Raw genomic sequence first — 25,010 nt, 5'->3', positions numbered from 1 at the left:
AACATGTCTGCATTGGTCCCTGCCAGGAGTCCAACAGATTCTTAAAGCTACTTAGAGAGGTCAAGGTCGAGAGCTTCAAATCTTTTTGTAAGATATTCCAGGAAACAGGAGCGGAGTAGGATATATATATATATATATAATAAAATACAGATAATGCTGCTACTTTTTCACCTACCTCTGACTCTGGAACCCCAGTGATAGGTGAGGGATCACTGTAGTCTTTATCAAGAACCAAAGAACTGGATGTTTCATGAGTGTGGCCTAATAATTGTAATAGTTAAAAATAACCAGAATTCCTTGAAGAAAAGCACATGACCTGTTGCCTCACAAGCCAAAGAAAAATAAAATGTTGCATGATCTGTTAGGGATGACTTTCAGCTACTACCACACTGGGTTTTAATAAAATTTCTGTAAAACTTAGTTACAACCATTTTTGTGTTTGCAAAGGTCATCAAGCTGTGGCAGCCATCTTGAATTTGGTCAACTCTAAAAGTTAACCAGTTGAAGATGTGCATCCAGCTTATTAAAATCTGTCCAGTGGTTTATGAGATATTCTGCTAACAGACACATTTGACTAATAATAAATGCCATTTTGGTGTTTGCTGTGGTTGATAAGTTGTGGCAGCCATCTTGAATGGTGTTGACTAACAGTGGTAAATGTATATCCAATGACTCCTGTGAGAGTTTCAATCAAATCTGTCCAATGGTTCATGAGATATTTTGCTAACAAACATTCATTCACACAATTATATTGCCACCGTTCAATGCATTGGTCAAAAATAACTAATCTTGATTATCTTTTGTTAAAAATTGAAATAATAAAAAAAATCAAACCACATATTTCCTTAAGATGAAATTGTGTGCTACGCAGTAAATATTTAGTGGATTACAAGTCAGTAGGATTTACCATTTGGTGAAAATTGTTTCACAGAAAAGTATTCTGAGATAAAAAGTCAAGAGTTCAAATTGTCAGGGTTTCCCCTCAGGTCACGTTACAACAACTCATCTAATAGAAGTTGTATTGTTGCACGCTGAACCAAAGTGTTGGAGCAGATACAAATGTGTTGCACAGACTCCTGCTTCCTGCATGACACACAACCCTGGAAGACTGTTGCAGTGAAGAAATAAAACCACAAAGATGTTTAAGCTTGGAAAACTCAACATTGTGGCCACTTTGTTTATTTAATATCAGCCATTTTTCAGATCGTTGCCATCCTATAAACCGGTTTGTAAAATGATCAATGTGCACTTTAGGATGGGAAAAGCCAATGTGGTCTGCTCTGGCAGCTGTTGGAAGAGAAAGAAAAATCGTTATGATACTAATCACAACATATGAGATGCAACACAAGAGGAAAACAGTAATGATCCCGAGCTCGACGGATGAGCTGGAGCACGGGGCCATGGAGCTGCACTCTGATTCAACCTTTATTTATACTGGTTAATCCCGTTGAGCCTCGGGACTCATTTACAAGAGAGACCTGAACTGTGATGGAGGGAATAAAGACAGAGGAAGTGCCGATAAACAGGCCAGTAACGGGGCCATAAAGGTAGTACTCAATGGCATAGACCTTTGGAGACTAGTTGGCGGATCAAAAATGTAAGAAAATATGCAAATAATGAACAACATTGGCCATACAGAAAAATTAATGTAACCATCGTGATGGTTTGTTGTTGCTTTTCTGTTTTCTTCACACTGGCACCAGTTAGTAACGCACCAAGGTGTTTCCAATAAGTGCTTTTCTAGTTGGGGGGAGCTTTCTTTAACACATCTACCACCCATCCCCTCCCCCTCTCCCCAGTGTAATTTGTTTTTTAAGAAAAACAAACAAACAAAAAATTCAGAGTCTGTCTTTTTCTGCCTTCGTATTTTATTTTGAAATAATTATAAAGTAGAAACTTGGGTCTCGGGTGAACTCAATTTTAATTCTAGAATATACCGTAATTTCCAGACTATGAGTCAGCCACTACTTTTTTCATGCGCTTTGAACACTGTAGCTTATACAATGCTGCGGCTAAATTATGGATTTTATTTTGATGGGCTAACGAGCTTCATGCCGCGAAAACATTTACCATACCATTTTATTTATAGAGCAATTAAAACAGCTACAAGGCCAACCAAAGTACTGTACAGACAGAACAACAGGTAACACACAAAGCAATATACAAAATGAAGTAAATCAGAAATATAGACATAAAAACGATGCAGGCTCATCACACCCGAGTGTTCACATAGCTGCACAATACACGTCTCTCTTGGGGGGTAGGTCCTCTTGACTCAATGAGACTACCTGTATGAATAAAGGTAAAAAAAAACTAATAATAATCTACCAAGGAAAATAAACCGGTCAAAGTGGACCAATGAAACTGGGTTTCTCATTGGTCCACTGGGGGGTGGGGGACGAAGCCTGTTCTCCCCTCCCTGTTGTGCTGGCAAAGAGGAGGGGTGGCACAACGAAGTATTTGTAGCCACTCGAAATAACTGTAAATTGTACATTGTTGTGTTTTATTGTGCGCACTGCTCTTCACTGACCCCTCTCTTTCTCTTTTCTCTTTAAAATCCATTTTAAGTCAGAGTCAGTCAGAGTCAGAGTCAGAGTCAGAGTTTCTTTATTGTCATTCGCACCTCATGTGGTACATGTGGTGGAGCGAAATTATGTACACAGGGTCCCAGTTACATCCAACAATAAAATGTATAAGAAAAACAGTAATAACATCTAAGATATGAACTAAGAAAAACATCAACTAAATATACACTAAGCACTCATAACATAAAACATTGAACATCAGCACAAACATGAACATGAGTCTGTGAGCAGATGTGCACGCATGAACACATCAACATTGAAACAGATCAGCAGCAACATGAAACAGATCAGCAACAACATGATATGGTTTTTCACAGTGATTATTCTAGTTAGAGATTCATGAGTCTAACAGCCTCAGGGTAGAAGCTGTTCCTCAGTCTAGTGGTTCTACACTTAATGCTCCTTAACCTCCTTCCTGAGGGGAGTGGGGCAAAAAGTGTGTGTGCTGGGTGAGTGGGGTCCTTCATGATGCAGGTGGCCCTCTTCCTGCATCTGGAGGTGTAGATGTCTGTGATGGTGGGGAGACTGACTCCAACAGATTTCTGTGCAGCCTTCACCACTCTCTGCAAAGCTTTTCTTTCTGCAGCTGTGCAGCCTCCATGCCACACGTTGATGCTGGAGCACAGGATGCTCTCCACTGCACACCTGTAGAAGGAGGTGAGGACTGAGCTTCCCAGACCAGCTCGCCTCAGCCGTCTGAGGAAGTAGAGTCTCTGATGAGCTTTCTTGATCAGGCTGGTGGTGTTGTTGCTCCAGCTGAGGTTGTCATTCATGTGTACACCCAAGTACTTGTAGCTGGAGACCACTTCCACCGCAGATCCTCTTATGTTCAGGGGGGTGTAGGTGTTTTTGTTCCTTCTGAAGTCCACAATCATCTCCTTTGTCTTCTTCACATTGATGTGAAGGTTATTCTCTCTGCACCAGCTCTCCAGGTGTTCCACCTCCTGCCTGTAGCTGGACTCATCATTGTTTGTGATGCATCCCACCACCGCTGTATCATCTGCAAACTTTACAATGTGACAGCCTGGATGGGTAGCTGCACAATCATATGTGAGCAGAGTAAACAGGAGGGGGCTCAACACACATCCCTGAGGAGAGCCAGTGCTGAGGGTTATGGTGGAGGAGGAGAGGTTGTGGATAACCGCCCAACATCGCATTTTTGGATTGTTAAGAACAGCTAAGCTGAGAAGCTAAACTACGAGCTAAGCTAACAGGCCGACCTCAGGAAAAAACCTCCGTCTTGTCGAAGCTACAAAATTCACGGTTGAAACCCGTGCCTTCGTGTAAAAAGTTGTTTTTCTCTGCAAAAAGAAGCTGAGAACTTGTTTTTTATTAAAAGCTTTGTTGTGTGAAAAATGCTACGCTAAAGAGCTCAAACCACAGCAAATGTCCGCCATTTTGAGAATGAAGGAAGGAGAGACAGTCCATGTCACGTAAAGGGGCCTCCCTCCCATTTTTCTTAAAGAGACACGCTGCTCGCTCCCTCACTATCCATCCTTCGGTTCAAACAGTCTTATGCTGCTATCCAGTGGTCAAAAAAGGTACTACATGCAAAACAAATTAACAAACATTTCTTCTTAAATTTGACAATAATTACTAATTATTGTCAAATTTCAAGCAATATTGTTTATCGCTATAATTTCTGAGATAATTAATCGTCGATCAAAATTTGTTATCATGACAGGCCTAGTAAATATAGCGATCAATCACTTCCTGGTAGGTTACTGTATTTCTTTTTTTAACCAGCAGTGTTACAGGTACTGTTCAGAAAATAAACATTTACTGTATGTATTAGTATATGTTACCAGTATGTATTTAATTAAAAGTTTGAAAAATCTTTCTGTGTAAATATCTCGTGTTGCAATGTGGAAATCCGCGGCTCATATATGTACAATTTGTTTTCTTTTTAAATTTTGTGGACGCGAATTATATTCAGGTGTGCTCAATAGTCCAGAAATTATGGTAAATACAAACTTGAAGAGGGTTATTTTGGCCTAAAACGCCCAATTCTAAGTGAGAACCCGCAGAAACATTTTGAAACTCTAACAAATGCCATTAGGACAGTATCTTCGACTGTTGGCAACAAAATGCTAACAATATTTGCGAAGGAGTTTCCAAAACGTTTTGAAGAATATGCTAGGATTGTCAATGTCCTTGATGGACTCAGAAGGCCTACCTCTAGTGTCGCTGTAATTCTGAACACTTTCAAAGGATTTACGAGACAAATTTTCTCCTAAAATAGTCACAAATTTGTTGCAAGTGTCTGAAACTCATCTGAAACATGTCTCAGTTTAGTTTTTGTAATTATAAAGTACTAAAGCTGTATTTGACTCCCCCAGAATATATTGTATATAAACTCCCAATTAATTTTGGGCCAGTTTTCTCTCGAATCTCAGAGACATGTGTTATTCAGTGTGATGCCAAGTGAAAACTTGCAAATGTTATTACATATTAGCATATTAGCATTAAGTTGCGGAGCGTCAAATAGACTCAGGAACTGCCCTGAAGTTAGACTCATAAATCCCTAACCATAAAAATCACTGTAATGCCATTTTAATTGGAAATTTGACACTTTGTGCTGCTGATTATCCATGCTGCTGATTCTTACCCATAAACTGCTATATTCATACCCATCTGCTCACAACAGACTCATGTTCAGGCTGCTGATTAATACATCATATTATATTACATTATTACTGTTTATAGGTTGTATACTGTTTTATTTTTTTAATAGTTTATATTATTGCTATTTTGGGGTGTAACTAGGATCTTGGGTACACAATTTCGTTCCACCTCATGTACCACATGTGATGCGAATGACAATAAAACTTGAGCATATTTTGTGTTTTCAACTAGTCCTCAACAGTAGCAGCCTAATGAGCTACAAGCTTTAAACAAGAGGCAAGATAAAGCTTGGGCGGCTGTGGCTGAGTGGTTAGAGCAGTCGTCCTCCAACGAGAGAGTTGGGGGTTCGATTCCACCAGCAGTCACATGCTGAAGTGTCCCTGGGCAAGACACTGAACCCCTCATTGCCTCTGATGTGTCCCATTGGTGTATGAATGTGATAAAGCTCTTTGTAGAGATCTAGTAGAGTGCTGTATGAATGGGTAAATAAAGGTACAGCTTGTAGTGTAAAGTATTTTGAGTATCTTGATAAGATAGAAAGGCGATGTATAAGTACAGTCTATTTACCGTAAAAATAAAATGACAAAGGAGTGTTTAAATGGGGAGCACAACAAAAGCAGAGGCACCTTCCTGAGTGAATCTGCCTAACCTCGACTGTCTCTCCAGTTTGCCCACAAATGTAAGAACCCTCACACAGACACAGGAGGTTCTCCAGAAGCTGCTCTTTGTGCAGAAGTGGAGTTAAGCTACAGTGTGAGCAGAGGTTCAGTCTTTACAGCCAGAGCTACAGCTGGACCTATAAACACGACACACAAACCCACATCCGCCTACACAATCACACATCAACACAAGAGAAAACCCAACAAAATGAAATAAAATGTGGGTGCCATCATTTGCATTGTAATGCCTTGAAGTCTGTTTAAAATGGATGAATTCTGTTTGAAAATGATCTTGAAAGAAAAATCAACAAGAGTGCAAAGGGAGGTGCGCTGGGAAAGTTTAGAAACTTTCTGTTCCTGTGGCACGACTTCAAAAGAACAAGAGAGTGAAAGAACCAAGTCATGGAGAGGAAGAAGCAGGAATTGAGGAAGTTGAGACATAAAAGTGAAAAGATTTTTAAAAAGACAAAGAGTGAGATGGTGCATTAATGATTACAATTGGGGGTTGAAAGGTTTGGAGACATGCAAACAAAAAGAAAACTACTTTTTTGATAAAATTCAACTTCTGGTCTAGTTTTTTCATTTGTTAAATAGATGGAAAATATTTTTTTGAAAGAAAAATAAATTATTCCCAAAACCACTTTTTCTATTTATTGTTTGTCATGACTTCACAACCACTCCATATCAAAAGTCAATGAATCAGTAATTTTCATTGTTATAAAAAGGTTTTCTATCAGGGTGGCACATCGGGAGACTGAAAATGAAGTTATTAGAAATTAGCTGTTATAAACATCCATCCATCCATTATCTTCCGCTTGTTCCCAAGTCGGGTTGCGGGAGCGATTATGTTATAAACATAAATTACTAAAAGCTTAGTACTCCTTGAAGGAATGCATATCACCAGTGGCCTTTAAAGCCAGAGTCTCAAACTATAATTCTTTTATGTTAACAAATATTGTTAAGATGCAAGATGGCGGCGCACAGCAATGCAGCAGCTCAGTGCTTTCCCGGACGTTGGTATTTTGTACCCAAATATTGTTGTACTCCAGTGCGACGACAATAAAGTTCTATTCTATTCTATGATCAACCATTGAAAATAAGTCTGTGGTTGGAGTGTGTCAGCTAGTATCTCACCAAATTTTAGCCTACTGGCTGTAAAATTGGCTGACTTGGTCATTTTTGTGGTTTTTAAGGTCAGTGGTCTTGTGGCCATCTTGAAGTGGGTTGAGTTAGTTTCAGATGTCAATATAATTTTATTGTTAATTTGCTAACAGACAAAGTTGATTTCAATAGATAATGGCAAAGTTTTAAACACAGATCTTGAGTGATCAGTGAGCGCTCCATGTATAAGTTGTCCATTGACCTCAGCTACAATTTTTTTCTTCTTTCGGCTGCTCCCTTCTTCAGGAGTCGTCACAGTGAACTAACTCACACAAAGACTTGGCAATTGTTTTTCTGCCAGATGCCCTTCTTGACACAACCAGACCACCAAGCTACCTCAGCTACTACCACTCCAAATTTTAGCTCAACATCTGTAAAACTGACCGACTTATTCTTGTGTTTGATAAGATCACTTTTGACTCCAGATGTTAATCAGTTGTAGATTTTGCTGATGGTACACACGAACTCACTCACACACCTGGTAAAAAAAACAACAACAAAAAAAACATTATTGATCTGCCTTTGCCAGCGGGTGATAATAATGTTAAAGTTAACAACCTTGCTGACATTTGAATCTGGTCCCACCTCACTAATTGCTAGTGTCAATCATCCAAAGCAACTAAAGCACAATAAAACCCAATTTACTTAATGACTGAAACCGAAGAAATTATGTTAGTCTGGGCTTGTAGCGATCCCCACCTAAGAGTTTTAACACACACAAAACAGTTTTATGTCATACACTCATGCACAAATGAAACATAATTTAAATATGGGGAAAAATTGTCCATGTAAACTCGTCTTTTTAATTTTACCCACTTTTCCATGCAGGGTAATAGGGAGCTGGTTCCTACCTCTAGCAAGCATTTGGGCGGAAACACCCTGGATCGGTTGCCAGTCAATGGGTCACAGAAATTACATATTTTTATGAGTTAATAAGAACTTTGGTGTATTGAACATTCTGGGCAAGACTGCATTTATGATAAGTCTTGGAGGTGGGGAAAATTTGGTGGTAAGCAGAAACATTAAGCTGCCACCACTTCAACCCAAGCAAAAAGGACTTACCGGTAACTCTCCACCAAGATACAGTCTGCTGCTTGCAGCTATAGGAAGTTCCTCATGACCTAAATTGTAAAGTACACTCTAAAGCCCATATTTCACTGAGCTGAGACTGTTGGCAGGAAATTGCAAATGACATTTGCAAGAGTTTCCTAAAGGTTTTAGACATGTTCGAGAGTTCCTCGACATTTTCTCACCCGAGTCAGTAGTGAGGGCCTTGCGTCTATGTTGCTGAATTTTTGAACATGTCTGGAACAATGACTGTTTATATTATAGTGTCAAAGCATTATTTTGCTGTTAGGAACTGAAAACTCTGTTTTAGGGATGCATGATATTGGATTTTTGGCCAATATGCCGATATGTTAGAACTTATTTGGCAGATAACCAATACCGATACCGATAATTCCCCCCCTACACCTACTTACAGAGACTACATAGCTTTCTCTACTGTGGAATTAAAATACTACATTATTCTGCATGGTCTTTGTCAATCTGGCCTGCTACCAAATGCAGATGCCAAAAAGGGGCTGAAAATGATGCAACACTATATAAATATATAATCTATATTTTAAAAAATCAGTGCTTTTTATATCGGTGAGTTATTTTGATGAATGTCCGATATTTAACTTTATCGCTTATATCGTCTGATACCAATACCATGCCGATATTATCGTGCATCCCTACTCTGTTTACAGAACCTGCCACTGTGTACTTTTGGGACCAGCGTTGAACATTAGTCGTGTGGGTCTTATTCATTCAACCTTTATTTATACAGGTTAGTCTCATTGAGCCTCAGAGACTCATTTACAAGAGAGACCTGGTTTTACAAAGAATGATGACAACAGTAGACAACAAAGACAACAGACATGCAGGAGGAGATGCATGAAGGCAGCAGACCAAGAAGTGATTTAAAGATGAAAATGTACCAGTGAGAGAGTCTGCGTGAAGTTAATGATGTCCAGTTAACCAGTGAATACAGGGTGCAGTGGTGGGTACAGTAGATACAGCCTGGTCCTGCCTACTCACCCACACACAATACAATATTGAAAGCATCAAATACCTAATCATCATTAAACTTAAACTTAAAAATACTATTTAAACACTCAGCAACAAGGAAGAATTACTTGGGATTTTTTTAAATTATTATTATCATCTTGTTAATAGTTCTTGTTCCATCAACCCTCCATTAAAATGTCTCAGTGACATCAAGGCTTGGATGGCTGCACATTTTGTAAGCTTTAATGATAAGAAAACTGAAGTTACTGTGTCATTAGCTCTGCAGGCACTCTTCCTGTAAAGCTCGGCTCTCTGGAGCCGTTTCCTAAACAGTCCGTTACAAATCTGGGGATGATTTTAGACTCTGATTTTAAGTTTAATAAACAGAGTAACTCTGTTCTGCAGATAGCTAAGCTTAAGTCAGTGTTGACCTGACATGTCCTGGAGAAAATAGTCCATGTCCTCATTACAACCTGACTTCACTACTGTAACGTACTTTGTGTTGGGTCTCCATTTCACGTCTCCAGGTTGTCCAGAATGCTGAAGCTCGGCTCTTCACAGGATCTCGTAGGTTTGAAAACATGTCACCTGTCTTGTCTTGTGCATAACAGAATAGATTTTAAAATCCTCCCGTTGACTTTTAAATGCTTAAATGGTTTTGCACCTTCTTATTTCTCTGACTTTGACGGACAGCTGTGGCTGAGTGGTTAGAGCAGTCAACCTCCAGTGGGAGAGTTGGGGGTTTAATTCCACCAGCAGTCTCCGATGTGTGTCCCATCATTGTATGAATGTGATATAGCACTGATTAGTTTTTGTATAAATATAGTAGAGTGTTGTATGAATGGGTAAATGAGGGCACAGATTGTGTTGTAAAACCCTTTGAGTATCTTGATAAGATAGAAAGGTGATATATATATACAGTATATATATACAGTATATATATATATATATATATATATATATATATATATATATATATATAAGTACAGTCCATGTACCATTTACTTTCTTCAACCATGTTTCTTCTCAGGCACTGATATCATCTGATCAGCTGTTTTGGTTGTCCCAAAAACCAGGTTGAGGCTCAGGGAGAGATCAGGTTTTTTCAGTCGTGGCTCCCAAACTTTGGAACAATCTGCCCCCCAACATTAGACGTGTCTCTTCAGTTCCCGTTTTTAAATATATATTTTTAAAACACATCTGTTTTCACTGACATTCAACCCAGTGTGAGCAGTTTTAGGATTTTACTCTCATTTGTGTACTTTCCTCTGTTTTAAGTTAATTTGTTTTGTTGTTTTTTAATCTCTGCCTTTGTCTTATTTTATTATCGTTCAGCACTTTGGTTACAAAATGTTTCAAAATGTGCTTTATAAATAAATTTGACTTGACATATCAATGTTCTGTTCACATAAAAGAGGCAGGATTTAAAACTTGTATTGGGATTAGCTACCAGAGAGGCTGGTCCCATTCTAGCTTCCATTCTGATGTCGAGATATAAACCGTTTATGGTCTGGAACCCTTCTTAATCTGGTTTCCATGGGTTCTGACCTTTGGGCCACTTTGTGAGGTATGGTGGCCTATAAAACCTCATGGTGATTGACCTGAGACAAAAAAGAGAACTTAAATTGTGATCCAGTTACGATGTAATTAAGACACCCATCCATCCATCCATTATCTTTACCCGTTTATTCCATTTTGGGTCACGGGGGTCGCTGGTGCCCATGTCCAGCAATCACTGTGCGAGGGGCGGGGTACACCCTGGACAGGTCGCAAGTCCATCACAGGGCCACATAGAGACAAACAACCATGCACTCTCACTCACACCTAGGGACAATTTAGAGTTACCAATCAGCCTAACATGCATGTTTTTGGTTTGTGGGGGAAACCGGAGTACCCGGAGAAAACCCACGCATGCACGGAGAGAACATGCAAACTCCACCCAGAAGGCCCCTGGACCGGGGTTTGAACCAGGGACCTGTTCGCTGAGAGGCAGGTAATTAAGACACCTTGTGACAAAAAAAAACCTTCATGTCACTTGCATACACAGTACACCAATGTCCTAACTTATTTACAGTTTTGTAGGGTGCCGTTGCAGCCCAGTGAGATATAAACCTAATAAGCCCACCTAGAACCTACAAAGCAATCACTTCACCACAGGAACTGCATCAAGGCTACACATTTCAATGTCGGTTTATAGAGATAAATCTATCAAAAGGGAAAGGAACGAAAAGAATAATTTTATCTTTTTTAAAAACCACTAATACAAGTTCTCAGCTGCCCCAACTCTGAATGGCTTCCGAAGACACGTCAAACAGATAATCAGCACGAGACTCCATAAAATACCAGTTTCTCTTCTGATACCTCAGATAAGGTAAGAGTATAGACTGGAAGATCATATTCTTTGTCTTTTAATGTGGCTGAACTTGATGCAATGCAGTGACTCAAAAAATGGTTTCTGGCTGATTTAAAATACTTCCATTTCAGTGGCTGATTATATCAAGTTAGAGTAATATACAGAAAAGTTTCATCTATGCATTTCAAATAAATGGCTGTGTATGTTTAGTCGAGATGTCCTTTCTCAGCCCCAAAAACTATTGCAAAATGAAAGTGAGAAATAAAACTGAAATTACTTTAAATAAAAAAAATAGAGCAAAAACATGCATCCATAATTAAAAAATGAATTAAAAAAATCACCATGGGAAGCTTTGACCATTTTCAATTTGAAAGACAGATTAACTGTTCTTGGATTACTCCAAAATCTTTATATCTCAACAAACAAAAACAAAACCGGTTAGATGTCATCCCATAAATCAAAACCAACTCATCATTCAAAAGGTAATAACTCATGTCGGCATGCAAAGCCAGAGCCACCTCAAACCAATTCCATTTCCAAACATTGAGTTGTTCTTTCCCAGAGAAAACCAAGTTTACAAAATCTTCAAACTGGCACCAAGAAACAAAAACAACTTTTCCAGGCAGAAATACCTCCTGCGGAGACGTTCGTGGACATAGTCTGCAGATTCCACCCATCATCCTGCACCCACCCTGCTCCTACAAAGAAAGCATGCCATGTTTGTCTGAATTCACCACATTGTCCTTGCAACAAAGTCAACAAACATGCATGGGCACATACTTGTTTAAGAGGACAGGTTCGTATCCCCAAACATAGACAAAAAGGTCTTTGGATCCACCCATGTGAGGGGATTAAGACGAGCTGTTAACTGTTTGAACTTACTTTGTGAAAATCGGTGAAAACAGCTTAGGACCGGATAAGCAGAAGACAAGTGATTGTGTACTGTAAGAGATCGTGTATTTGATCGGAAAAGGAAGGGGCCAACAGACACTGAACATTTGGGAAAGGACTGTAGCAGTTGAGCTGTGAAGGACTGAGGCACGCTGAGGTCATGAGTAAATACACAGACTCATCTACAGCTCAAAAAGGAGGGGGGCATTGGAAACACATCTGCGTTCCCTTTGATCCAAATTTCTGCGGCGCAGCACGCCACTCACCTCAGCTGCCCACTCTCTGCCTGACTAGAAAACAACAAGGACAATCCCAAACACTATCAGATCTTTCCTTCCCAAGCTGCCCTCGCTGTGGGTGCTGACTCACAAGATGCAACCAACCTTTTTTTTTCCAAGCAGGACTTCAATCTTCAAATGTCATGAAAAACAATAAAATTGTGTAACACACTAAACCTACTGTTTTGTTCCCACCATCTTGTGGAAAATAAAGTGCTTGTACCTCTGCAGAGCCAAAGTTGTTTCGGTGTTTCTGGGTCATAACAGACTGAGAGCATCTGGCTATTACAGATGTCAAAACTGTAAACTCCAGACATAACACTCCACACTTTAAAGAAAACGGTGTTCTGAAACTAAAGTACTTGTTGGATCGTTCGGTAGTTCTGACACACTCCACCCATTTGTTTCAAACTATTAAATAAAAGAGTCTGCATCCAACAACTTTGGAGCGGCTGATCGTGTCCAGAGTAACTGATACAGACATTTTCCAGAGTTGCCTGCTCATTCATATTGTATATAAAAAGAAAGGCAACCATCTGTGTTACACCTACTTCAATGTTAAAAATACTGCAGAGTGTTGCTATATACACAATGAAAAATGTATGGAAATGGCACCTACATGTATTTCTGGACTTGTAGTGTTCAGGTTTATTACTTCTATTAGCTGCATTGTTGGGATGCTGTCCTGCGTCCTCACCACACGGTATAAATTAGCAGCACCCGTCCGTGATGAAACTACCACATACGTCAGCAACTGCACCACACCCTGGGCTCTGCCCTGGCACGACTCTCTTGGGCCAAGTTAAGATGCAGCTACATGCAAGAAGATCCTGGCACACTGACATGATGCTACTGCCACAAGTATCGTGTCTGTACTTGTTTTTATTCCCCAAAACCTTGTTACAATCAGTGGAAAAATCTCTCTGTATATGGTAGGGTTCAGGGCTACTACCACTGTTTTTAGTCTTGCTATGGAGGAGGAAATGCATTTTGACAGCATGTGAAGGGGTTTCTCTGCAAAAACTTGACCACATCCCACTCTTCTTTCTTCTTCATCCAGTACCCCTGACCATCTGACTTATTTTGCATCCAAAAGATAAATTAAAGATGATTGAGTATGGTTGGTATTTATTGGTTCATGGAGTGTAGATTGGACAGTGCAGCGCAATTCTATTGGTTGAGGTGAGAGTGGCAGTGGCTGCAACACCAAAAGTATTACATTAACTCACTTGGCTCACTGCAAGTGTGGTGTGGGCATGATGGTGTTGTAGTCTAGGCTTAAGACTACCATGGCAAGTCCTGCTTCAAAGTCTCAACAATAAAATCATTCTTGTATGCTCAGGCTACACGTCATGGATACATTGCCAGTGCTACCACTACACTCCTCCACCCAGGACCTTGCTACACAGCCAACACAATATTACACTTCTATGAACCTTCTATGGAAATTTTGTGCATGCTCAAAACCAGCATCAACCTATCATGCTCAATTAACACAGGGATAGCCCACTGCATTCTCAATATGCTATTGAAGATCACATCGAGACTCTGCAAAGCCATCCACAGTCTGGCTGATTTTTCTTTCATATCCTAGTGAGGTCATCATCATCAGTCAAGCGAGTTACTTTGTTTAAAGGTCTTCTCTGCTCACTGCCATATAGAGCCTGTACAGTGATATATTCAAGACAGTTTATTCCAGGATGACTGGCAACAAATTATGGCAAACAACTATGTTCATTGAGCATAGTATTAGTAGACATAGTTGAATGTGTAGATAATATTCTCAGGCAAAGACTGCAGAGTCTTCATAGCACCACACTGAAGACTGACTCCTGAAGTTTCAGCTCAAGACTGAGTCACTGGTACAATGTGCCTTGCATCAAACCGCCACATGCTTCTCATCATCACTGTTGATCACTCAGAGAAAGACACCGTGACCCGCCTCCATCCTAGGAGGCAGTCAGGGTCAGGGGGCAAATTGTCTGTTGGGTAGCCGGGCTCAGGCAAAAGGCTGATCGAAGCAATGGGATGATGAGCAATTGAGTCATTGGAAGAGTTAAACAAGAGACAAATTACCAAAGTGGCAGAAGAGTGGACCTCACACAAAAGCCTCCAAGAGGCGTTTAGAGACTCAAGACCAAACCAGAAACCTTTCTCTAAAAAGTTTCGTTTTAATCATCGTCTTCTCTGAGCTCCACTAGGGCAAAGATAATCACTTCAATTTAATTCAGTTTAGTTTATTTATATAGTGCCAAGTCACAACAGAAGTCGTCTCAGGGCACTGAACAAAAACATTCACATACATTAAGTCAATTAGTGGAAGTTCTCTATCTAAGGAAGCAGCAGATTGCCTTGAATCTTCACTTCGTCGCAGACTCCCATCCTGAGCAAGCACAAAGGAGACAGTGGAAAGAAAAAACTCCCTTTTAACAGGAAGATGCCTCCAGCAGAACCAGGCTCAGGACGAGCGGCCATCTGCTTCGACCGGCTGGAGTTTGAGAGGACAGGAAGGAGAAACAAACAAACAGAATGGCAGGTCCAGATGTACTTTCTACAGGAAGAAAGACAAAAAACACGTTAAGGAAATAAATAATCACAAATAAAAACAGGTCGAATAAAGCAAGTAAAGACAGCAACAGAGTGAGGAAATGTGGACAGTTTGTCCTCCAGTAGTCTAAGCCTACAGCAGCATAACTAAGGGATAGCTCAGTAAACCCAAGCCGACCCTAACTATAGGATTTATCAAAAAGGAAAGACTTAAGCCTAATCTTAAAAGTAGACAAGATGTTGGCCTCACAGACAGAACCTGGAAGTTTGTTCCACAACAGAGGAGCCTGATAACTGAAAGATCTGGTCCTGGGTTGGACCTGGGGTCTTTCTGTGTGGAGTTTGCATGTTTTTCTCGTGCTTACGTAGGTTTTCTCTGGGTACTCCGGTTTCCTCCCACAAACCAAAAACATGCATGTTAGGCTGCCTTCAGGCCCAGGCCTCCCTTGCAAAAGAGATCTGTGATCTCAGTGGGATTTGCCTGGTTAAATAAAGGTTAATAAATAAATAAATCCAATAATTTACTGAGAGACGAAAGAGATCTGATGTTCAATAATCCATATTTAATGATTTTATTATTTTGTTCTGGTAAAGTTACTGTGTTTATATTAATATATGATTTCTATGATTTATATTTTTAGAACTGATTTTTTGTTTATTTAATTTGAGCTGTGGGCGAGCTGGCACTGTTTCAACCGGGGTTTGGGTGGGTAACAGAGGAGAAGCAGCAGAGAGGTGTGGAAGACTACAACTCTGCTTCCTGGACTGGACCCTGGGTTGTCAATAATTTGGAGAACTAACAAAATCAGCCAAATTTCCAGAAAGAAGAGCGGCTCCACCCAAAGTGGGACAAATGCCATCTCTCCGCATCAGACCAGGCTTTCCCCAAAAAGCACTCCAGTTATTCACCACGTTGTTTTCAGGACATCAGCTGGAGGTTGAACGATGACTAAACATGCCATTGCTGGTCAGGTTATCTGAAATCTTATTATTCTATTTACTTTTATGTTTGTTTTTAAATAATTAAATGGGTCCTTGACAATTTGTACAGCCTATTGCCAGATATATGACTTTTGGGCCATAATTCTTTTGTTAAATTTAGGGGGAAACTACCCACTTTTAACTTAAATTCCTAAACATCAAAATAAAATTATATAGGAAGTTTGGTGTACAGGATGGACAGCACGGTGGCGCAACTGGTAGAGCTGCTGTCCTTGGTTCAAACCCCGGTCCAGGGCCTTTTCTGGGTGGAGCTTGCATGTTCTCTCCGTGCATGCGTGGGTTTCCTCCAGGTACTCCGGTTTCCTCCCACAGACCAAAAACATGCATGTTAGGCTGATTGGTAACTCTAAATTGTCCCTGTGTGAGTGAGAGAGTGAATGGTTGTTTGTCTCGTTTGTCTCTATGTGGCCCTGTGATGGACTTGCGACCTGTCCAGGGTGTACCCCGCCCCTCGCACAGTGATTGCTGGACATGGGCACCGGCAACCCCCGTGACCCAAAATGGAACAAGCGGATAAAGATAATGGATGGATGGATGGATGTACAGGATGAGGGATAAACACAGATCCTACGATGTAAGCTGCACAGGCTCTACAGTACAGCTGAATAAAGCTACACTTCTACAAAGGAGTAGGAGTGAAGTGTAAACATCTTACAAATGGAAGGCTGAAGCTTAGCAGGGAGACATTGGATTTAGAAGCCATCTAAGATGTTACCTTAGTTCCCTTACAATTTAACCCACTGACCTTATGAAATGTACTCATTTGTCAACTTTTCCACTGTGGTTACAGATTTTTCTACAGCAAGTCACAAAGCTGAATCTTAACAAACCTGAAACTTCTCTAAACACATGGAAATGTGGCTTATTTTCTTCTTTAGACTCGCATGCTCGTGCAGTCAAAAGTTGTGGGATAAGAGTCCTGCAAAAACATACGATTAACTCTGACAAAGACCACAATATTTTTAGAAAGCAACAATATTAAACATTGCGTTAGAGCATTTTTTCATATTTGTCCTTTTTTTTTTGTTAAATTAAAAAAAAAAAAACTTCTCAAAAGAAAAGAGCGAGGAAGGTTACTAATTATCCTTTTTGTCATGTGAACAACCTTCAGCCATTCTGTCTGGTATCTTTCCCTCACAAACCAGGCTTCGAGGTTGAGCGAGTGAGAACCCCACCACAAGACTCCCACCCTTCAAGATTCCCTCTGCTTGTACCGTATAAGCCCGGAGAACCACATCCTGAGCAGAGAAACGCAATCGACAGCAACGCTTTCTTGAACTGGAAAATTGGTTACACAATCTGAACTTTTCACTGATGTTGCTCGACAGAAATATTAACAATCATTGCTTTCATTGGAAGCACGACTGTGGAAAATGCAGGGATATTGAATAAAAAAAAACCTTGTTGAAAAAATAAATAAATAATGCAGGCCTATTATCATGAGACGTGATGAGAAAGATGTCTCTGTTTGATGTGATTGTCAAGGTGAAATGCTTCAACCCCATCTCTCAAATTACTCGGGGAATTCTGTCATTAAAGTAATATCTCAACAAAGACTAGTGGGTTTTAACACAACCGCACAAAAAGGCCAATAAACAACTTTACCACAGCTTTGCAAATTTGACTTCATAATAAAGATAAATACAGCTCTTAAAACCCAAATAATGTACCACTGATTTCTGTAGCTATCTTAATTTATTAAGTATATGTAGGTTTATGAAGAGCTAACAAATCACCTGAGATATTTGTTAGCAACTTTGAGAAATTGTTCATTGGACATGCAACTACATCTGATGATTGTTTGGAGTCAACCCTATTAACAGGCTGCCGTAAAAACAGAGACTTTATAAAACACAATATTAGCTATAGCTCAACCATTTTTACAGCTATCGCACTAAAACTTAGCGTGGCAGTAGCTACCGTACTTTCCGCTGTACAAGTCGCAACGCCCTATAAGTCGCATCAGTCCAAATATGTCTAATAAAGTGGAAAAATCCATAAATATGTCATTTCGCCGTATACGTCGCATCTATTATGCGTCACTGGTGACGTGTCACGTTGGTTACGTGTCACCGCTGACAACCCGGAAATGTGGGCCGAACCTGGAAATGTGGGCGGCTGTGCCAAAAACCGACTGGCTGCCAAATGGCGGCCGCGGGGTCATGCATGAGAGGACTTTAACAAGAATTTAAAAAGATTAACACTTAAAAACAATTATTTGTTTGCTCAAAATTATAGCAATGTGTGTCTCAGTTTAACTTTTGCTTAATAAATGCACTTTGACGGTCAAATCAGTTGCATTTTCAAAAGTATTTGGTGCCTCGGTGCTCCGGAAGTGCGCTCTGAGGGAAGAAGGAACGCGCACATTTCTTCAAAATTTAACAAGATAAGCACCTAAAACAATTATTTGTTTGCTCGACTTCATAGTAAAGGGTGTTTCAGTTGAACTTTTACTTAATAAACACACTTCAATGGTCAAATCAGCTGCATTTCTCCGGGGCGGCGCAGCGAAATGAAGCTGATTTGACTCTTGCTCCAGGTAGATGACGATGGCAGTCTATGGCAAGCCGATTGTGTCATTAATAGCCACTTTGACCTATTACATGACACAAGAGCATACCGTACTAGAGCTGTCATTTCTAACCCGAACTCGGAGCCTGGCCCCACCTGACCTGGATTCAGACCGGGCCATAATAATGTGTTTAAAGTGCGGGCCGAGTCGGTGTTGGGCTTTTTATTGCTTCAGGGACGCGTACGGCCAACGATCCAATTATATGCCAACATGGCTTGCCATACAATCACCAGCCGCATACGGCCATTTGACCACGCCATGACCGGCCGGTTGAAAGAGGTAAAAAGTTCAGTTAAGCTTCACATGGACTACTGCCAGAGATCCATGAGCCCAAATGGACGTTCATTCTGCTGCTGCACTCAGCGGACGTGTGCGGCCGACGACAAAATATCTGACATGTCATAGCAGGCAGAAGCAGGGGAAGCATTAAATGCGCTTTGAGGGCTCCTCAGCTCTGATCTTCTGCCCCCTTTACTCAGCCGCGTGCGTCAGCCAACCGTTAATAATAGTCTGTGTTATAAGCAGTCAAAGCTTAATAAAAAATGTTGTGGGAGGGGGTTTCGGGTTTGGACCTGCAATTACTGTTAATTCGTCGGATTGGGTGGGGTTCGAAGATGATGGCTGTAGGCTGTAGGCTGGGGCCGGGTCAGATTTTATGAACCTGAGTGCAACTCTATACCATACTACTCAAGTGCCATCTAGCGGATGAAAATGGTAGTGTTCAATATTTTCAGTCAGAATGAATGAAAACGGTCAAAAATAAAAAATAAAAAACAAGCCAAAAATTGGTTTATAAATATGAGGAAAATCCATAAATACATCGCTTTGGCATATACGTCGCAGGGCATGCAAATTGTGCAAAAAAACGCGACTTACAGGCCGAAAAATACAGTAAGTGTTTTTGACGAGTGAGGGAAGAATGGAGTGTGAGGTCAACAAACGGATCGGTGCAGCTTATGCAGGATTGCACTCTGTGCAGGTCCATTGTGGTAAAGAAGGAGCTGAGCTGCAAGGAGAAGCTCTCTGTTGAGTGGTCGGTATATGTTCCTACCCTCACCTACGGTCAAAAACTCTGGGTAGTGACTGAAAGAACAAGATCAGTTACAAGTGGTACTCCACATCGAGAGGACCAGTTGAGGTGGTTCGGCAACTGGTAAGGATGCTTTCTGGACGCCTCCCTTGGGAGCTTTTCCGGGCATGTCCAACTGGGAGGAGACCCAGGGGGCAAGACCCAGAACACTTTGAGTGACAATGTCTCTCAGCTGGCCTGGAAACACCTTGGAGTCCTTCTGGAAGAGGTAGAAGAGGTGGCTGGGAAAAAGGAGGTTTGGGCCTCCCTGTTCAAGCTGCTGCCCCAGAGACCTGACTTTGGAACAACTTGTGGCGAATGGATGGATGAATGAACGGATGGACGGATGGATGGATGGATGGATGGATGGATGGATGGATGGATCGTGTGAGTTGTGTGAACTGAATGCGTGAGATTTGTTAATACTGTGAGCGAATTCGCAACATGTCATTTTCAAGATTTGACCAAATAGGCTAAAACTCTGGCAGTGAGCAATATGCATTCTTTCCAGAAATGCTATTTGACAAGTTATTCCATTAATTATTTGATTAAATAATGCTGGTTTAAATGCTATTATGCTTGTTATTTAAAGAAACTTGTGAAAACGTCAGAGCTCCACAGTTACGACAGCCCATGTTTGAGTTTGACAAACAAGAACTGTGTAAGTAGATCCTTAAAAATAAAAACAAAAGAGAGCAATAAGTAAGCTGATTTGAACAACACACACAGCCAGTATCTTTTCATTCTGTTTTTGTGGTCTACAAGAAGTCCTGTTCAACCTCCACCCACTTGTAAAGACAACCCATACACATAATTTGGCAACATATCTTCATAACATCGCACAGACCAATGATGGTGTTTTAGCCAAGCGACTGGAAGAGGAAATAGAGGAGTATAAACAGCACTTACCACAGACAGGCTCAGGTTTCTATGGTTTGCTAAGGCATCTTCTGGACAGCTCACACACACAACGTATCGTTCAGGAAACAAACGCAAATCTGAAAAGTGGGCAGAGAAACGGTGCAGACCTTTCTGGTTAATAACTTGGGCTTACCTCTAATTATGAGTCAAAGCCAGGCAGAAATAATGTTGGTGGATGTTGGAATTAACACAAACAGCATGAATTAACCTTCCATCAGACCACAAACAAAACTGCAGTTTAAATATAAAACTGCTGAACATTCTGAACTAAATGAACAGTACAAAAATGTTGAAATTCTTACTTTAACGATGGGGTTGGGGAATCATTTGGTTATCCTGCATTTTAATGATGCTCAACATAACACTTTTGATACTGAGCTTGACGTTTTGTGGACTAGAACTTACTGGATCTACACCATTCAAACATTAGCTTCAAAAGCACTGAACAGTGAAATACTTCTAAATGTTGTTCTTTTTGATTTGTAAAGCAATTATTTTATACATTTCTTTTAGACTGTTTACATTTCACACTAAGCCCATTCATCATGAATGTTAAGTCCTCAGTTATCAAGAGAGACTCGGAGTAGAACCGCTGCTCCTCCACATCAAGAGGAGCCAGTTGAGGTGGTTCAGGCATCTGGTAAGGATGCTTCCTGGGCACCTCCCCAGGGAGGCGCTTCGGGCTTGTCCTACTGGAAGGAGACCCAGGACACGCTGGAGAGACTATAGCCCTATTCTCACAGGATTAGTTTTGCCTAGGGACCACATGTAATAAATAAATTACTCCCAAACGTCTGCTTTTTATGTGGCGCATTTGTACGGGATAACTAAAGCCTGAGATTTAGCTGAAATTTACGGACCTCTTCCGGATATGATGTTAACGCGCTGCGTTGTCACGACCGGGCCGGTCCATATAATGTGATTAATGTGCAGTATGGGACGGTCTCAGGCTTTGACGTGGTTTTACGAATCAGCACCAAAAAAAAAACTAAAGAATGCACAAAATAAAATTGTGTTAATCTGCTTGTTGAGGAGGAGGCAGGTCCGACCGGCCGGTTTAAGAGGTTAAAAATAAGCCACATTAAGCTCAGATGGACAGCTGTCACCGTCTGTGCACGTGAGAGTCCGTGCGTCCGCTGACCTGCCGATTGAAATGGACTTGCAACCTGTCCAGGGTGTCCCCTGCCTCACACAGTGATGGCTGGACATGGGCACCAGCGACTCCCACTACCCAAAAAGGAAAAAGCAGGTAAATATAATGGATGGGTCAGTTGATCACGTGCGCGACTCCGCACCTCCTGTCATCTGCGGTGAAGGAAGTAGCAGCATAAATCCAAAGCAAATAAAAAACATTTTAAAAAAATTAAAAAGCCGAAACGAGCAACGCGTTAATTTAAAATAGCCTTGTTCTATATTTTTCCCAAATGATTTTGCTAAAATAAAAACAAAAAAATGCCTAATTACGTATCAGACCCCACCCATTTCTGTCCAAATCACAGAGATGCCTATTCACATTGGATTAGTATTATCACAGGACCTCGGAGTTCAGCAAAATATAGTAGGTAATTTGTGGGGGAATTTTTACTTTACAAATTACTGACATGACTGATTCGCACGGGATTAACAACACAGACAATCTCCGTAATTATTACAAATAGCATGTGGTCCCTAGGTAAAACTAATCCCGTGCGAATAGGGCTTATGTCTCTCAGTTGGCCTGGGAACGCCTCGGGGTCCTCCCAGAAGAGCTGGAAGAGCAGGCTGTGGAGAGAGATGTCTGGACCTCCCTGCTGCCCCCGAGACTGGATGGACATGCATGGATGGATGCATGGATGGATGGATGGATGGATGGATGGATGGATGGATGGATGGATGGATGGATGGATTACTTCACTAGACATATGGACTCAACTAAACTTAATAAGCCGAAGACCCCCGCACCCCAAATTGTGTTCCAGCATCGATTGGTTTACTAATTCAGCTCCATTTCTTGGTCTGACTACTGCTGTTATGATTCTGTTCAGTTGTATGTAGTTTTCTGTAATAATTTGAAGAAGTGGCAATACATTTAGATGTTTGTTGTGTGAATAGGTAAAATTTTAAAGTGGTTATGGATACTCCAAAGTTCATGCTCAATAATCCAAGTAAAAATCCAGCAATGTTCAGTCAGGTCATCTGGACCGTTTATTTAAAAATAAAAATAAAAAAATAAACCGTCCAGATGACTCGACTGAACATTTTTGTTTTTGATTCTGTTAATTTTTCTCAAAACTGTAATTTTTGGAAGTTGAAATTAAAAATGTTGTTAATTAAGTGTGTCTTGAATAAAAAATATCCCATGTTTAAAAGTATAAAAAAATGTATTAACATTATTAAAGAACAGGTCTTAAGTACTTATGTTGCACAAATATTTCCATCGCATTAAAGAGACAAACTGAAGAAAATTATTTAATAAACATTTAATAAGCATGAGGGTTATGAAGTGGTCCCTGAAAAAATTTTCTCCCCTGTAAGGGGTCCCTGAACCCAAAAAGTTTGAGAACCCCTGCCCTAAAGGACCAGGTCTCATCTGCTGCATAATGGACCTGTTGAGATAAGGCATCATCTCACTCTGCAGCAGGTCCATGCTGCCTTAACATCCAGGACCTCAGCCTCGAGGGAACAGATATTAACTTTACTGACAGGAAGAGAAGCTTGTTGGTCCCATGAAAAGGTGACCAAGGGTCATAGGGAGTAGATGAGCCATGAAGATAGATTCTCACTGCCCTCTATAGACAGTCACACAGCTTTTCTCTCTCTCACTTCTAATAGCCTCTCAAGGGAACCACTTAATGGATGCCTGTTTGCAAAAACACCCTAAGCAGGTACGGACAGGACATAAAAACAAGTGAAGGGGAGAAAAATCAACATGCCGACCACAGATGACTTGCTCTTTCTGTGGGAAATCTGGCTGAATATGAACTACTGAGACGTCTATTTTTGACTCTTTAAAAAGCCACAGTGTCTTTAAAAATATTTAGGTCACGTACCCTGCTTGACAACACATCTGAGACTCGAGTGCCGCTTCAGAAAATTGGCCACAAGGTTGAAGTTTTCCCCTGTTAAAAAAAGACAAGAGAGACATTTAACATTAAAATTGACACTAATCAAATTTAAGTACGGCTTTTAGTGTGACGAAAATTAATAACTTGACCATGCAAAGTCTTTTCAAACAAACTGATTATTCAATGGACGCATGATTCCAGCATTTAGTCTAAAGGTCTTTCATGATGAATTATACAATTTATTTCATGCGCCACAAAAAAAAAGCAAGACTGGTTTGTTCAGAACTAGGCATCGAACCAGCAAACTCAACTTCTACACACAAATAACGCCCTATTGTTGCGTTTGCGCACCAACTTCTATCTAAATCCTAATGAAATCTCTAATTAATTGGCACAAGCAGAAGGGTCATATGTTGGTGCTTCTCCTGGAATGTTTGTTGCGGTATGTAAGATGTGCTGGGCAGAAACAGTGGACTGTTGCCAAATCTGGCAGGAATTTGTTGACTAAAAGCAAAGGTCTAACTCACATGCAACCCTGCTGTTCTTTGTGAACAAGCCCTCAGCGCTGTAAAAGCAGTCTGAACTTGCTCACTCTTTGGTATGTTTACGGGACACCATAATGGTTAAACTGCACTGCCCTTGATTTTACAATAATTGAAAAATAGCTTTTCCCTATTTTGCATTCTCTCTCTGTGTTGCTGGTTTAAAAATGTACTTAAGTGCAAACTTGAGGGGTCTGGGGGAGGATTTGAGTATTTTGACTTCAATTAAAGGATTACACGTCCTCCACAGTTTGAGAAAATGCTGACCTCTTGCTCTCCAGACTCTTTCAAAAGCCCCTGGATAATGTCAAATATGCACGGTCATCAAGCTAAAAAGGCTGTCTTCATTCCTGTAAACGTGACATCTTGAAAGGTTTTCATCCCCTCGGCAACAACACTGAGAAATATTCATTAATAAAACATAAAAAAACAGCAAGTCCCCTCCCAAAGTTGGCTTACAACAAGGACAAATACATCCCACATGGTGAGTTAGCCTGAGCTTCTGACACATTTAACAGAGCTGGCTTACAAACAACTGTGTGAACATTTCTCCATCTGCTGATTTATTCTAACAATTTATCGTGTTTAATGTCCTTTGTCAATGAAATGTCATTTTAAAAAATAATGTGCATTAATTAGGGATGGATGGTGTGGAGAAAAAAAAACCCACCCCAATGCCAAATCTTATACAGATTTTTAAAATTATTTT

The 25,010-nt window shown here is 40.5% G+C and overlaps 1 protein-coding gene across 1 annotated transcript in view; it reads right to left on the bottom strand.

The window, feature by feature from the left end:
• The window catches only part of LOC119424487 (SLX4 interacting protein), a 60,716-nt gene that overhangs the window by 4,167 nt on the left and 31,539 nt on the right, over window positions 1–25,010 (bottom strand). Inside the window, 2 exon segments of the mRNA XM_037692006.1 lie at window positions 20,704–20,792; window positions 23,745–23,813. Coding sequence (XP_037547934.1) covers window positions 20,704–20,792; window positions 23,745–23,813 — 158 coding nt within the window.

This window comes from Nematolebias whitei, chromosome 1 (assembly GCF_014905685.2).
Source record: "Nematolebias whitei isolate Nwh7 chromosome 1, NemWhi1, whole genome shotgun sequence".
NCBI lineage: Eukaryota > Metazoa > Chordata > Actinopteri > Cyprinodontiformes > Rivulidae > Nematolebias > Nematolebias whitei.
The sequence above is the reverse complement of the archived record's forward strand: the minus strand, read 5'-3'. Positions and strand labels throughout refer to the sequence as shown.